The following is a 14,256-nucleotide window of genomic DNA, read 5'->3' as shown; positions in this document are numbered from 1 at the left end:
GTCTTCACACTTTACACTACCTTTGCATTCATCATTGCTCAGGTGGAGAGGATGAGGTACTTATATGTTTAGTACATGAAACCACAGTAGCACAGAAATAGGCCATGTGATTAAAGTGCTAATGTCTTTAGTGGTCACATCAGTGTAGCATGATATTTCATAGTTCTACATGACCCTTAATTATACGTATTCATAACGCACCAAAAGCCTACTTTTGGGCTCCAACATTAAAGTTATCCCATACAGCCCCTGTAATAATTATATATAATTCAACAGCGTCATGAAAAACTCTTCCCAACAAGTAAAATGAAGACGTGATTGAAAGCATCATGTCTTCATTTGTTGCAGAGAGCAAGAGTGCCAGTTGCCGGACTGGGGAGGAGCTAGAGCCTCACAGATTACCATTCTCCATGATTATGTTACCACCCCTCCCTCTTTGCATCTTTCTCTCTCCGTCTATCTTCCTCTAAGGTAATTTAGTCCTACACCGAACGCGGCCGGCTACTGATGCTGTGCGTCTAGTTGCATCCCTCCCCTTGCCTCCTCCTCCCACTCAGTCCGGTTCATCCGACAAATGCTAACGGGAATCCGCATGCGGAGCGTCATTGCGCGCTCCGAGCTGAAATACAGTTCTTTCTGTCGCAGAAAAAGTGTCGCCTCACTGTTCCACGGTACTCTGGAATAAAAGGGCTCGCCGATTTTGTTTCTTTTCAGCCCGAATCCTTCCGTTTTAACGCTTCGGTCGACTGAATTCTAGGAGCGCTTTACTGCGTCTTCACGAAAAAAGGAAGTTATTCTTTGAATGTTTGGTTCGGTGAGGCTGATAAGAATGCGTCGTGTCTGAGGCATGGCTCACGGTCCATTCTGATCTTGTCGGAGGTCCGTTTCTGAGTCGCATTAAAGAAGCAGACCATCGTGACAACATGCTTAATGCAATCTGGTTTTGATGTCGTTCATGACTCTGCACGGGTGAGTTTGCTTTGGATTCGAACAAGAAGAAATCTTGCGCATTCAGGATGATTTGACGGAAAGAGGATGTTATAAAAAGGGTTAGCGTTTGGAAATTGCTTCGCTCTGCTCAATACAGTCTCATTCAAGCCCCCCAAAATACCAGGGAACGGACGGCACCGGAGAAGGAAATCATCTATCTGGACTAAATCTTCAGTCACTCGGGATTTAAAATCGCCTGCCTACATTACGGAAAATAACCTCGAACAGCGGGAGAGATGAAAGTTTTTCCGGCAGTGGTCTTATTGGTCACTATTTGGTGTCAGGAGTGGAAGCCCTTGCTTGCCGATTCAATCATACATATCGGTAAGTTATAGTTAACACTGACACCTTTCCCTCTTCCCCTCTGAAACTTTAGACGTTTTATAAGTTGCTGGCAATTTCAAATACATTTCATATTATTGAATTATGCTAAACGATGTTTTGTATTCTATTCGTACAATAAACTGTTGAAGACCAATGCGGAGCTCAAGCTATCCCCAGGGTCCCCTGTCGATGTCACCCTTCAGATACACAACTGCTTGCCACGCACTGTCCCTGTAGTGGCTAAATGGCCATGAATTTGTCCAGATAGTCCTTTGTTTAGTCCATTGGGGTAATTTTAATGCGTTCTCTAATTGTGAATAGGCTACATTTACCCGTAAAAAAATACATTCAAATAACAGGCTACTACGTTACTGTCGACCAAATATTTGATGTTGGTGGATTACTGCGCATTGCTGTGGTCATAATAGGGAGGCTATTTACTAAGAACAGGTGGTTTGAAAAATCATTAACTATACCTCTAAACAAGTGGCAGCATTAACGCGGAACAGATCTATAATGTAGGCTTTTTCATTTGGTTCAGTGTGTGCAGGGAAAGCACGAGAAAATAGAAAATTGGCATCCCTGATGTGTATGGATGCGCGTGGGAGAGAGAAAGAGAGAGAGAGAGAGAGAGAGAGAGAGAGAGAGAGAGAGAGAGAGACGGAAAGAGAACGTATTTCATAATGGTTGTATGGTTGCAGGAATCATTAGCGAAGGGTAGACACAGTGGACCTCAGTCAAGGGTGCTATATGACTGAGTAGTTTTTATGCTTCCAAATGGACAAATGGGTCATCCACACAAGCGCAAGGAGAGAGAGAGAGAGAGAGAGAGAGAGAGAGAGAGAGATGAAAGAATGAATGTGGCTTCTGTAAAAGTCAAGTCAGTATGTTAGCGATGGATTTAAATTAGACTTATTCGATTATTTTTGATTTAAGATCAAAATGCACAATATGGACATTTGATAATATTTGATGTCGTCTAGAAGAGATGCGAGTTGATAATTGTCACCTCTCCCCTTGAAAAAACTAAAACATTAGTTTTACCCTGAATGGAGAGATGCTGTATTAGAGGACGTGATATTATTTAATCACTTCATTTTCTTTCAGTAGCCTATGGATGATAATTAGGCTAGTTTTCAGTCAAGACCAGGATGATCAAGAAAGCTAAACAACCTTGACATCCAATCACTTGTCACTTCTCTCCAGTAAAATAGAAAAAATCCCGTCCCATTTGCTATTATCTTGATGTGTCCAGTAGCCTACTCAGTCATCAATAGCTCATTTTCCTCGGCTGCCATTTTGACTTATCACCATGGACTTCAAAAAAGGACGACTGTAGCCAATTCCAAAAATAAAGTCACCCTTTCGTCATTGGTCACGTTTCATTGGTCACGCAAGTTGGAATATACTGTATGTATATAGCCTATACAGCCATCCCACATAGACTACAGATGGCAGGCAAACGCCACCAAACAGCATGCACAACGCAGTTGACAAGACCTATCTTCTATATTCAAGCTCCATGAAAAGTAAAATATGTGACCTCTTTCAGGATCAGTCATGACATACACCGTGCATAGTGCAAAAGATAACGCCAGAGCCATGGCACAGATCCACTAACTTTTGACATTGTCATAAGTAATCCGCATCTAATCTTTCTCTCTGATGCGGAAGGGGAGGAAGCGAAGAAGAAGAATGACATACAGGAAAACAGAACATTGCATTCTTTATTTCACCGGATCAAAGCATTTCATCACGCGGGCATTACTTGATTGCCGAGGAGGCTCCTTAATGATCTGCATGCTGGATGAAGCACAAGGGCTCCGTGCGTTGAATGGCAATGGCGCCGCTTTATGAGGCTATTCACAAAGTCACTGTGATTTATGTCGTTGGATAGACCCAAAATCCGTGGCATTATGTCGATCTGCCCGGCTCCCTCTTGCTGTTGCATATCCACCCTCTTGCCTTGGGTTCAATAGCCAAATATACCCCCCTCCTTACACCATGTTAGTCACGACGAGTGCCACACTTCAAAGGTTTCTCCGTTCTCTTGTTGGACCAGAGTCATTGACAGTTTATTTCAGTTAACACCCCGTTGGTTTGAGGAGTTTAAACTGAATCCGGTTCTCGTGTCAGGTTTTGTTGGGTGAAATGTGTCTCGAGTTTGGCAGAACACTCTCCCCCTAGTGGCTGATAAGGTCCCCTAAGTAGCAGTCACTAACTGCAGTCATCACAAGCCACCAAGTTTTGACTACAGTCAGTAGTTAGAGAGTAAAACCCCATTTTAAGTTGTTAGCCAATAATATACTGTAGGTCATGTTGTGCGTGTGATGCCTGTTCAAGTCTGACTTGGTTGTTTAGCAGGCTATGTACTAGGCTATACTTTTATCCCAATGTCAAATCTTTGAGCATGTGGAGAAGACTTTGCTCAATCCAAAGTCAGCCATGATACATTAATTGCAACTGTCTTGACTGTAAGTGGTTTACAGATAACTCTTTTCCATTCCTGTGTTTATGTGTCCCTCCAGTAAGTCAAAAGCAGAGGGAGACTCGTCAAAGAGACTTGTCTTCGCTGTAAAAGCCCGGCGTGTGTTTTGTGGGTGACATGTTTATATGGCACATTGTTTGTTCACACAAAAGGCACCTTGTACCGCAGTTTAGCGGACATAATGGTGCATTGGGTTACACTGTTGCAGCCCGTTAACGGGCAGGATAGGACACTGCCTCTTGGTTTTTATGATGTGCAAATCCCCAGCTGAAAGGAAAGAGTGAACTTCAGACTCTTCCCCAACCGTCAGCACGGTGCCTGTTATCAGTCCAGAGATCAAAAGGCAGAACAACTCGAACAGAAATGCACTCGAGTGAATGTGGCAGTGTCTGCTGGTGGGTGAGTGTGTGGGTATATGAAAGAGAGACAAAGAAAGAGAGAGAGAGAGAGAGAGAGAGAGAGAGAGAGAGAGAGAGAGAGAGAGAGAGAGAGAGAGAGAGAGAGAGAGAGAGAGAGTGAGAGAGTGTGTGTGTGTGTGTGTGTCAGGATTGGCCTCATTCCTTCGTAGGAGATGACAAAATGAGAGCATTGAACAGCATAACCATTTCATTTTGAATCCATCAATGACACCTGCATGCAGTGGTCAGCAGATTCCAGCTGGTTTAGAGGCCAGAGTGGTTAGTGGCTAGTAATTATGGCGATGACATTCAATCCATACAGATCAATCAACTTTTGCCAGAGATTTGAAAACCAAGCTCTTCAGTTATCCCGCCTCTTGGTCTTCCTGTTGGGCTCATGGAGCCTATCACCTGTTCTGTCTGCTTGACTGACATTCTGGCGGCTTAATCCCTGACTCTGAGCCAATGTCATGCTCTGATTGGTTAACGTCACCAGCTTGCCCAGAGAAACTGCTGGAAGGAATACAGTATATTTGTATCTCAATGAACTTGATGCACAGAGGCTCTATGGGTTTTTGGTCTGTATAAGGATACACTGCATCATGTTTGAACACAGTCAAGAGTATATTTAAATGCAGTACAGAGCTAAAATAGTAATCTTGCCTGTTGATGCTTAAAGCAAGAAACAGAATGCATCTTTGCTTCCCCTCTCTCCCCATTCGCTTAAATATTGGTCTTTAGTGGCAGGAAATTTTCAGTGCGTAATCCTCACCAAAGCTTTGCAGGTGGGCCAGATGGACAGAGCCATGTCAGTTTTCTATTTTTAGAGGAAAAACTCCCTAGGTCTTTGTAACAAGAAAATAATGATGTGAAGAGCTGGTCAATGCTGCATGAAATCCCAAATAGTCCGTCTTGACCTTCCATCACCGCTACCATCCTCGTTTCTGCTTTTAGAATCGTTTAGTCACTCGCGTTCTATTTTTCACACCTCTCGCATGGGAGATCCTTTTTTTTTTTTGGTCGTGCTTGTCTGTTGGTGTGATTTGAATGACTTGAAAAGAAATCTGATGTGGAAGAGAGTGTTTTTTTTTGTGGGCTGGTCAACAGCTGAACCTAAAACTGCTATATTTAGCTGCATGTTTCACTGTTCTATGGCATTTTTTTTTGCTTTTATGTACAGAGATAGGTGCCCCTGGTGACAGGATCACAACTGCTCTCTGTGCTGGCTTAAAGCAGCATGTCTGTTTTGATGTTTATATTGTATCCGGAACAATGTTGTGAAGGCAGTTCTGAAAGATTAATGTTTGAAAGCCGTGGCCACAAATGATTATTTCCCTCCGATATTCCATGCAAGCAACTGCACAAATAGGTCTTTTCATAAACAATTCATGTGGAAATACAGCAAAAAATGAATATGAAATGCTTTTTCTGTATCGTATCGTGGGCATTAGCCAAGGTGCTGCTACTGTACATGGCGGAGACTAGATGCAGTGAATGTGTTGTTGTTGTTGCTGTTTTATTGTAGCATAGTTTACTGTGCCATGTTGCCGCCACTGTCTGTCTTCCCCGGCGTGAGTGGATGTTCACGGGGGCGGTGAAAAATCAGAGCGACCACTGACCAGCTTTCTGCCCTCTCGGACAGGAGTGAGCCCCAGGTCTCTGTCCAAGAAAAAAAAAAAGAGCGCCCGACGTCTCCATTAAGGCTGCCAGCTCAGACAGTGCCTGCTCTGTGTTGCATGAGAGAGGAAAAGAGCAGAAATACGCCCATTGGCTTCACAAAAATGATAATGGAAAAAAAAAACACTGTGTGCCAAATGGTGGAGTACTACTTGTGTGTGTGTGTGTTTGTGTGTGTGTGTGTGTGTTTGTGTGTGTGGGAGGGGGGAGGATGGGTCACTATTAGTCAGGGCTTGTAAGTGCATCTTTATATCTTACATTCTCACATTTTGAGAACAGATTTTTTTTGTGCGTTACAAAAACTAAAAGCATCATCTTGAGTGGTTGTACTGTACTGTACAGTGCATCCTAATTTTGTGGATTTTCAACACAACATGTTTCCCGCTGTTTCTTTTTCTGTGCAGTATTGTAAAGCTGGATCTCAGCAGTCTTTTTTGTACTGCTGATGTCAAAACTCAAGTAATTTCCTGTTTGTTTAGTAAACACACTCCCAGCGGACTGCTGCACAGCACTACTGTGAACGCGTCAATCAAGCCTTGCTGTAGGCATTATTTAGCACACTACATTGCTGTGTTCACATAACTCAAAGTTGAGGAGACAGGGTGAGAGGAGGAGAGAGAGAGAGAGAGAGAGAGGGAGAGAGAGAGAGAGAGAGAGACAGAGAGCTACATCATCCGCTGTCCTGTTCATCACAGATCCTCTGTCTGTGTTCCTACTGAATTATATTCATGTCCTGCTTATACTGTACTGTATTCCTACCATGCTATTATACATTCGGTGAGCTGGACTGATTTGTTGACCCTGACCCCCTCCACTCAAGACAATATGGCCAGGCAGTCGATATTACATTCATTTTGTAACCTTAGTAGATTTATGAGCCTAATGAAATAATGATGCCAGGTTTCAGGAGCATGTCAGCAATTGTATACTAATTGGTCGGTGGTTGAAAATAACTACCACTTATACTAATAGGATTTCCTTTCAGACACATGCTGTGTCTTGTCAATGCCCCTTGACCTGCTGGTCCTACAGCATTGATCTCAAATATGTAGCGGATGCTTTCTGTCGCCTTTTGGCTTCTTTGATTTTTCCTATTAAACTAGATGTGTGCATATTGTTATGGACAGAGAAACCAGCTTCAAAGCTTTGTTTTTCGTTAAGGGAAAAGTTTTCATAATTGATTGGCGTTATTTTTTGATGTCTCTCGTCTGCTGCTGTGAAGTTTTCACAGAGGCAACTCTTTAATCTACTGTCTGGTTTAACTTTGCGCTGTTTAAATTTGCAGCTTTTACTTTGCATTGGGTTTTCTCAGTCTTGTGACCTGAGTTATCAGTAAAAATGTAAATGTGGGCAAAAATAACCACTCACTCTTGCATCTGCCATCACAGTTGTCACTCCTAATTTGGATGAGAAACAGTATACTTTAATGTGCCCCTTCAAAAACATAGCAAAGCCGGCAGAAACTGCTGTTGAATATATAACATGTACTGTAGGTATATCTGATATGCAGTATCAGTGCTTCCTTAGTACAGCCCTTTCTCCAATCATATAGTTTCATGGGTGAGCCAGTAAGCCAAGTGTGTGGCAAGCATAGCTTGTCTTGGTGTAATCCATCTTATTTCTAATTTCTTAGCTCAATAATTCACACGTCATCCTCATGCTCATCCGTCACATTTCCCATGTATACATTAAAATAAATATCTCCTTGACATATTACATAAAAATGAATTAAAACTTGCACGATAATCCGTATGCAAATGCCTTATTCAATTACTGTATGTCCTAAGCATAAGTCTTGTAAATCTTAAAAAGTTAAGCTTTAAATCCTCTTTAGAAGAAGCCTACTCTAATCATGTGGATATTGTTGTTTTTGCCTCACTAATTCCTTCGATTTTCTCTGACCCTGAAGCGGTGATTTCCTCGCCGCTCCCGGCAAAGGTCAAACGCCGATCTATGTCACTGCACTGTGCACGGAGCACCCCATAATTACTCTTACGTAAATGCCAGTCGCATCCCACCGAGAAGCCTGGCCCCACACTGGGAGGCTTTGGGTCTGCTTATGGGGTTGTGGGCAAATAGGGTTCTCCTCTTCACACCACTCTCAGTCGTAGGAGGAAGTAGGAGGAGTCAGAGGCTATAGTGCTAAAATGGGGATTTGTTCGGTTGCCATGACAGGAGTGTGTGTGTGTGCGTGCGTGTGTGTGTGTGTGTGTGTGTGTGTGTGTGTGTGTGTGTGTGTGTGTGTGTGTGTGTGTGTGTGTGTGTGTGTGTGTGGGTGTGGGTGTGTGTGTGTGTGTGTTTGTGTGTGTGTGTGTGCGTGCATGTGCGTGTGCGTGCGTGTGTGTGCGTGTGTGTGCGTGTGCGTGTGTGTGTGTGTGTGTGTGTGTGTGTGTGTGCGTGCCTGCGCGTGTGTGTGTGTGTGTGTGTGTGTGTGTGTGTGTGAGTACTGTAAGTAAGTAAGTGTGTGTGTGTGTGCGTGCGTGCAGCTGGATGTAAATCCTCTGGGGTCGGTCGAGGAGGAGCTGTGTGCTTGTGGCTCAGCACTAGTGACGAGGCTGTTTTGTGTCTGAAGAGACTGTAGGCTCTGGGGGCTGAAGAGTGTTCCATGCCCTCGGGGTCCCTCCGCGGAGGAATGGCTGACTGCACAGCTCAGGGGAAGCGTGTCTTAAACTCAAACCAAGGGCTTTGCCCAGTTCATGCACCAAGGTCACGGAAACAGACCATAATATGCATTACTGAATCGCAAGAGGACTGGAAAAGAGGGAGAGGGAAGTGGAGAGCTCTCAAAGGAAAATGAACTGCCCTCTGGAATTCAGTCTAGGCGAGCCTTATCCTTAGAAGAGTGCATGGCATGTAGGTTATATAGTATAGTATGTGAGAAGAGAGTGATGACCCTGACCAGACATGACAAATCAATCACCGGCTTGTCTTGCATGCCACCAGTGGCCTGGCGGTGCTTTGTAAATCTGTAAATCTGATCTGTTCCTCGCTTTACAGGTTGACTAATCTGGAGTGGGATCATAGGAGGGGGGGAAAAAAACGCACAGTGCTAGCCTAGCCAGCTGTAACTCTCTCGCTGTCGTCCCCTCTTTTGATGGCCGGCCTCCAGCTTCTTGTCACCTGTCGTCGGGGCATCCTTGAACTCCACCTCCCCGCGGCGTCCCGCCGAGACGTGCCGCTGATGTCGGTCGCGAGTCATGGCCGCAAAACATCACCCCTCGCCCCAACCCCCCGATCATCCCCCCGTCCCCCCCCCTCCTCACTGCCAGCGGTCGGCTGACAGTCGCTCTCATTTACACGGCTTAATGCAGCATGACCACACAGGCGAGGCAAAGAGGGCATACGCCGCCCATCCTCCGACGCTGACCCGCTCTTTACTCACCCCCCGCGCGCTCCTCGTTGTTGTCCGGGGTGGCGCGGGGGCACGTCATCGTCTGTCACCGCCTCATATCCATGAATCTTAAACCACGAGCTGGCCTGCCATGCTGCTGCCAGGCACGGCGACCGCACGGTCTAAATGGGACCGTAGCGCAAACACGGTCCGACTCCGAGCATACAGAAGCAGACCATATCTCATGTGTCATTGCTTTTTGTGTGTACGGAACAGATTTGTTTATTTTTTGATATCAATTCACTCATTCAGTTATGGATTCGTCCATTCATTTATTTAGTAAAGTTATCGTTTGGTGTGCTGAGGAAAGGCTTGCTTATGGAGCAGCTCTAGCTGGGCTGCTGAGTAGGCCTTTGATGTGCATTCATTCAGCTACTCCCGAGCAGCTCATTGTAATCAGTGTCTTCATCTGAGGGTGATGAGTGTGCAATTGTAATATTTACAGAGAGGATTAAGAGCCTGTAATGGTCTCTCAGCTGAGAACTAAATATTTACTCTCGCATACTTCCATGCCATAAAAAAAGATGTTTTGTATCACGATAAAGTGCCAAAACGGAAGTTGTTGAGATGGACAATGTTTTTTTTTTTAAATTAATCTTTCAAAGCTTGCTGATGTTTCATGGCAGTGCATGCTAGTCTTAGTACGGTCCACTATCTGTGTCAGCGTGTTCAGCACTATTAGCCTCCGCTGTCTTCAGGATTCAGCTGGTCAGTGTTCAGCTTCTCTCAGAGAGCACTGGACACAGTCAATATGGACAAGCCCCTGAGCACAAAATCATTGCTTAACAGTCTTTTAAAAGCCCTCTGTCACGGTGTGGAAGACAGCTCTTCAGAAATGGAGACTTGTGTTTGTGTGAAGTTGGTGTGAAAAGCGAGAGTGTGAGTGAGCGAGCGAGTGAGTGAGTGAGTGCGTGGGTGAGTGAAAGAGAAAGAGAGAGGGCGAAAGTAGAGGGGGGGAGGAGAGGAGGTGAGATTTGGGGAGGAATGTGTGTGTGTGTGTGTGTGTGTGTGTGTGCGTGTGTGTGTGTGTGTGTGTGTGTGTGTGCGTGTGTGTGTGTGGGGACGTGGGGTGGGGGCGGTGAGTGTAGAGCGCAAGGCACTGAGCTCTCCTCTCTGTTATTAACTGCGTTTTTGGTTTTTTTTCAAAGTGTTGTGTGTTTGGGGCGTTTGTGCCCGCCAGGCCTGTCACGCGGCCAATCCGCCGCGGAATTCTCACCGCCGCTGCAGCTGCTGACGTGCGTCCGGACAGAGGGGAGGGCGGCACGCTTCGCCCCCGTGTGTGTGTGTGTGCCGTGCTCGGGCTGAGGTGCACGCTCTCGTGCGCGTGCACGCGCGCGCTTATGTCATCCGAAGGGGAAATTGTCTTTTCTTGTTATCGGATGTCGCTCCCGCGCACAAAGCCGCCGTGCGAGCGCCCGCTCGCGTTTTAATAAGGGTCTTTCATGTCACTCCAGTGTGTTTATCATAACTGGCGCAGAGATTACAGACGGGATTTGTTTGGCCTGTTCGTGTACATTGTGAACGGCCTCGGGCAAAAACGAAGTGCACGTTTACCCCTGTAAAACCGCTGTCATTGCCGCAAACGGGTTCGGGTCTGCTGGGAAGGATGTGGAGAACGATGGCGTGGAACGGCACGTAGGACGACCGTGGCCGCGATGAAAAGGCGGATCCTCGGCGGAGGCAGAGAAAAGGCCAATTACGGCGCGTTAGGACTCCCGCCGTAGCTTGCGACAAAGCAGTGGCACAGAAAACAACCTGTGGAAATGTGTGTGTTTTCAAAGCAGACACACTGACAGAGAATGCTCAGGGGTTGGCGTCAGTTTTGTTCTCAAAATGAATTAGCATTGGGTAGCATAAGAAAAGAAAGGAAGAAAGAAAGAGAGAGAGAGAGTGAGAGAGTGGAAAGGAAAACAACCAGTAGATTGGTTTGTGTTGCTGCAGGCTGTGGTTGCCCTTTGCATTTAAATGGTCTGTGGCATTTAAATGGTCACTTGTGTCCTGCGATTTGCGATTCGGTCAGCTGAAGTGGCGAGGCTTCAGTTTATCTGTCCTGTTGTGTCGCTCTGATCTTGTTTGAGCTCCCTAGGGGGAGGCCTTTGATCACAAGACTCAGAGGCTCAAACAGAGAGCCTTCGTCTCCGTTCTCATATCCGGCCCTACTGTAGTGTACAGTGGAGTAGACTAGAGCATCCTGTGCAGGATTTATGCATAGCATTGCAGGACTTAATTAAGCAGTGCTTCTAATTCTCTTGACCAATCTACTGCTGCATATGTGTGTTGCTGGATTAATTTTTTTTTGTTGCCCATGTCACTGTGAAATGAGACATCAGCAGACCATGCTTTTCTCGCCCTCATCTTTGTTGCAACGGACAGGCCTGCGGCTAGTCTGGCCCGGCCTCTTCTCTCACCTTGCCTTTGATAATTGGATACTGGATGGATTCCAGTGAGATTCTGCCTTACACAGCTCCCTACACGCAGCCGTGGGATTCCAGCGCTCTTCAATATTGCAACGCTACACCCTGCAAAGGGATGAAATATTAATATTTGAAAATGTCTCTAATATGAAGCACGTCAGAGAGGTGGAAAAAGGTGAAATTCGCCCCAGCCTTCTTTTAGCCTCTACACCCCCTCCCCCTCCACCAGACTGGTCATTTTTGTTTTGTAGCATTTTTTTCCCCCATCCCCCCCTTCAGCTGATGTGGAATCATTTAAGCCGCTCCCTAAATTAATTGGGGTGGATGGTCTATTTGCCGTCTCACGGCACACTCACATAATGTACGTTTGCGCAGGGAGACCAATTAATAGTGCTACACTCGGTAGTTGTGAGATTAAAAAGCAGCCTTGTGGATCTGTATTTGCATGTGGATAAACTGCATCAGTAGGTTAGGGGTGAGTACCGCCGCTCCCTCGACTCAGCTCAGCTCAGCTCAGCTCAGCCAGCCAGACGAGTTTTCCACGATCGCACACTTTCAGCGCATCTAGCCATGTGCAAATCACCAGCTGTGGCCACCTCCGTACCCCAACCATTTTGGATGGCTGCTTGGAGAGAGAGAGAGAGAGAGCTCCCCATGTTCGAAGGCACAGTCTGGCCCCCTCTTTCCCGGGAAAGTGTCTCCGCTGATTTGCGGTGACTGACAGGTCCTGGTTTGTCGGCCTGCTGGTGGGGGAGTCGCTCGTCGCTTCGCTTCGCCTCGCCTCTCCGCGCCTCTCCGCGGAGTCCGCGCCGCGCCTCATCCTCGACTTGCCCCTCACACCAAAGGTGCCCGCCGCCGCCACTTCAAAGTCTTGTTTAATTAAGTCTGCCTAGTGGGCCGCCTTGAGTGCCCTCGTATGGTCCCAGTGCCCCACGCCCCTCCATCTGCCCTTAGATTGTAGGGAGCGGCGTAGGCGCGCCGAGAAGCCCGTGTAAACACGCTGCGTAATTAGGATCACTGCCTGCCGGTTGGCCCATGCTGTGTCGAAAAAATACCTAAAGAGACGTGTCAGTTCCGGAAACGCCAGCGTAACGCTGCACGCCGTTAGGTGGTGCTCTTAAGCTCCGCCCGTTGATTTATTGCCAAGGCGATGTTGTTTTCCCTCATGAGGAAAAAAAGAAAAAAAATCTACTCCTTGTCATGATAAATGATAAATGAAAAGTCCCAAAAACACATTTGTTATGAAATTGATGTCTTCCAATGTCCTCCAGTTTTAATTTGAGAAGACTAAAACGTATAGCTGCTGTGTTTCTTAATTGAAACTTAATTGTGTCATATTCGTTCTCAAGGGATTTCCAATGATATGCCGTGGGGTAGGATGTTGTTGAACATATTCTGTTGATGTGTGCTAACCAGACACGTCCCTTCTGAATGCATACCCTCCATCAAAGAATAAGGGTAATCAGTCACACACAATGCCTGGCTTTGATAAATGGATGGGGGCTTAATGTAAACACAAGTTGAGCCATTTGTTTTCGGCCCAAAATCAATTTCAGAAATGTCACAAGGCCAGTATTGCCAGGCTTTTTTTCGGGAGCCCTGTAATATGTGTTTCATAGCAACACCGAAAAAGTGCTGTATTCCGTACCCACGGAAACTAGAGAGAAAACAAACAGACTGATTTAATTATGACATCGCCCCCGGTGGTGCTCACACACTCACATTACTTCCCAAAGACGGCCAATCCGATGTGCTTTCCAATATGTGCGCTGATGATGGGATGTGTTATCAGCTCCCCACTGATGGACATTTGAAAACTGTTGCTGTGACAGCAGCCACACACTGCTGTCTGGTGTCAGTTGTAGAGATGCAGCCCATGACTGCATCCCTATTGCTGTGTCTTTTTTTGGTTTACTAGCGTTAGGACATTAGGGAACAAATGCTGTTGCAGTTCCATACATTGCACTGCCTTATCAAAAAGGCCAACGTAACTCTAGATGTGAAAGAGAGTTGGTCCATGCATTCCAAGACGCCTTCCGGCAACTGATGATAATTATTTCCAAACGTTCTTTTTATCTTTTCAAATTACCAACATAAGTGTTTCTTGTGTCTCAGCTGGCCTTTAGATAAGAATCCCTCATTTCAATTAATGGTTGTTTGGGAACGTGCTTTGATGGTAAAGCAAGGCCATTATTGGCAGGGTGCTCTAAACGAATAGTTTCTCTGCATCTAGATGAGTATGCCAATGTTGACGTGAATGAGTCCTCACTTTGTTGTGTCGTTTTGGTGTGCGTTTTTCTTTGCATACAGCTCACGCTGTGAAGTTAGGAACTTAATGATGCCTCTCAGTTGACAGTCAGTCTGAAGGACATGCATCCTTTGCCTGCCCGAGTCAGGCAAGGCTGCATATTACCGATGCTATCTGTCAGCCATTGCACATATATAACTTTATGAGCTGTTAAAAGAGGCACGGGATGTGTTTCTCTCCCACTAGACTTTGCGAGTCGCAGCCACTTGGCTGTCAGTCGGAATGAAGGTTTGTTGTCACTTTCCCCATCACTCTGCACTGCTGTT

General features: G+C 46.0%; 1 protein-coding gene across 1 annotated transcript in view; it reads left to right on the top strand.

Moving 5' to 3' along the window:
- Nucleotides 1-972: 972 nt before the first annotated feature.
- grid2 (glutamate receptor, ionotropic, delta 2) overlaps nt 973-14,256 on the top strand; it is a gene marked incomplete in the record, with an annotated part of 320,406 nt that continues 307,122 nt past the window's right edge. Inside the window, 1 exon segment of the mRNA XM_062542969.1 lies at nt 973-1,314. Within this exon segment, the coding sequence (XP_062398953.1) occupies nt 1,227-1,314 (88 nt within the window).

This window comes from Sardina pilchardus, chromosome 8 (assembly GCF_963854185.1).
Source record: "Sardina pilchardus chromosome 8, fSarPil1.1, whole genome shotgun sequence".
NCBI lineage: Eukaryota > Metazoa > Chordata > Actinopteri > Clupeiformes > Clupeidae > Sardina > Sardina pilchardus.
The sequence above is the reverse complement of the archived record's forward strand: the minus strand, read 5'-3'. Positions and strand labels throughout refer to the sequence as shown.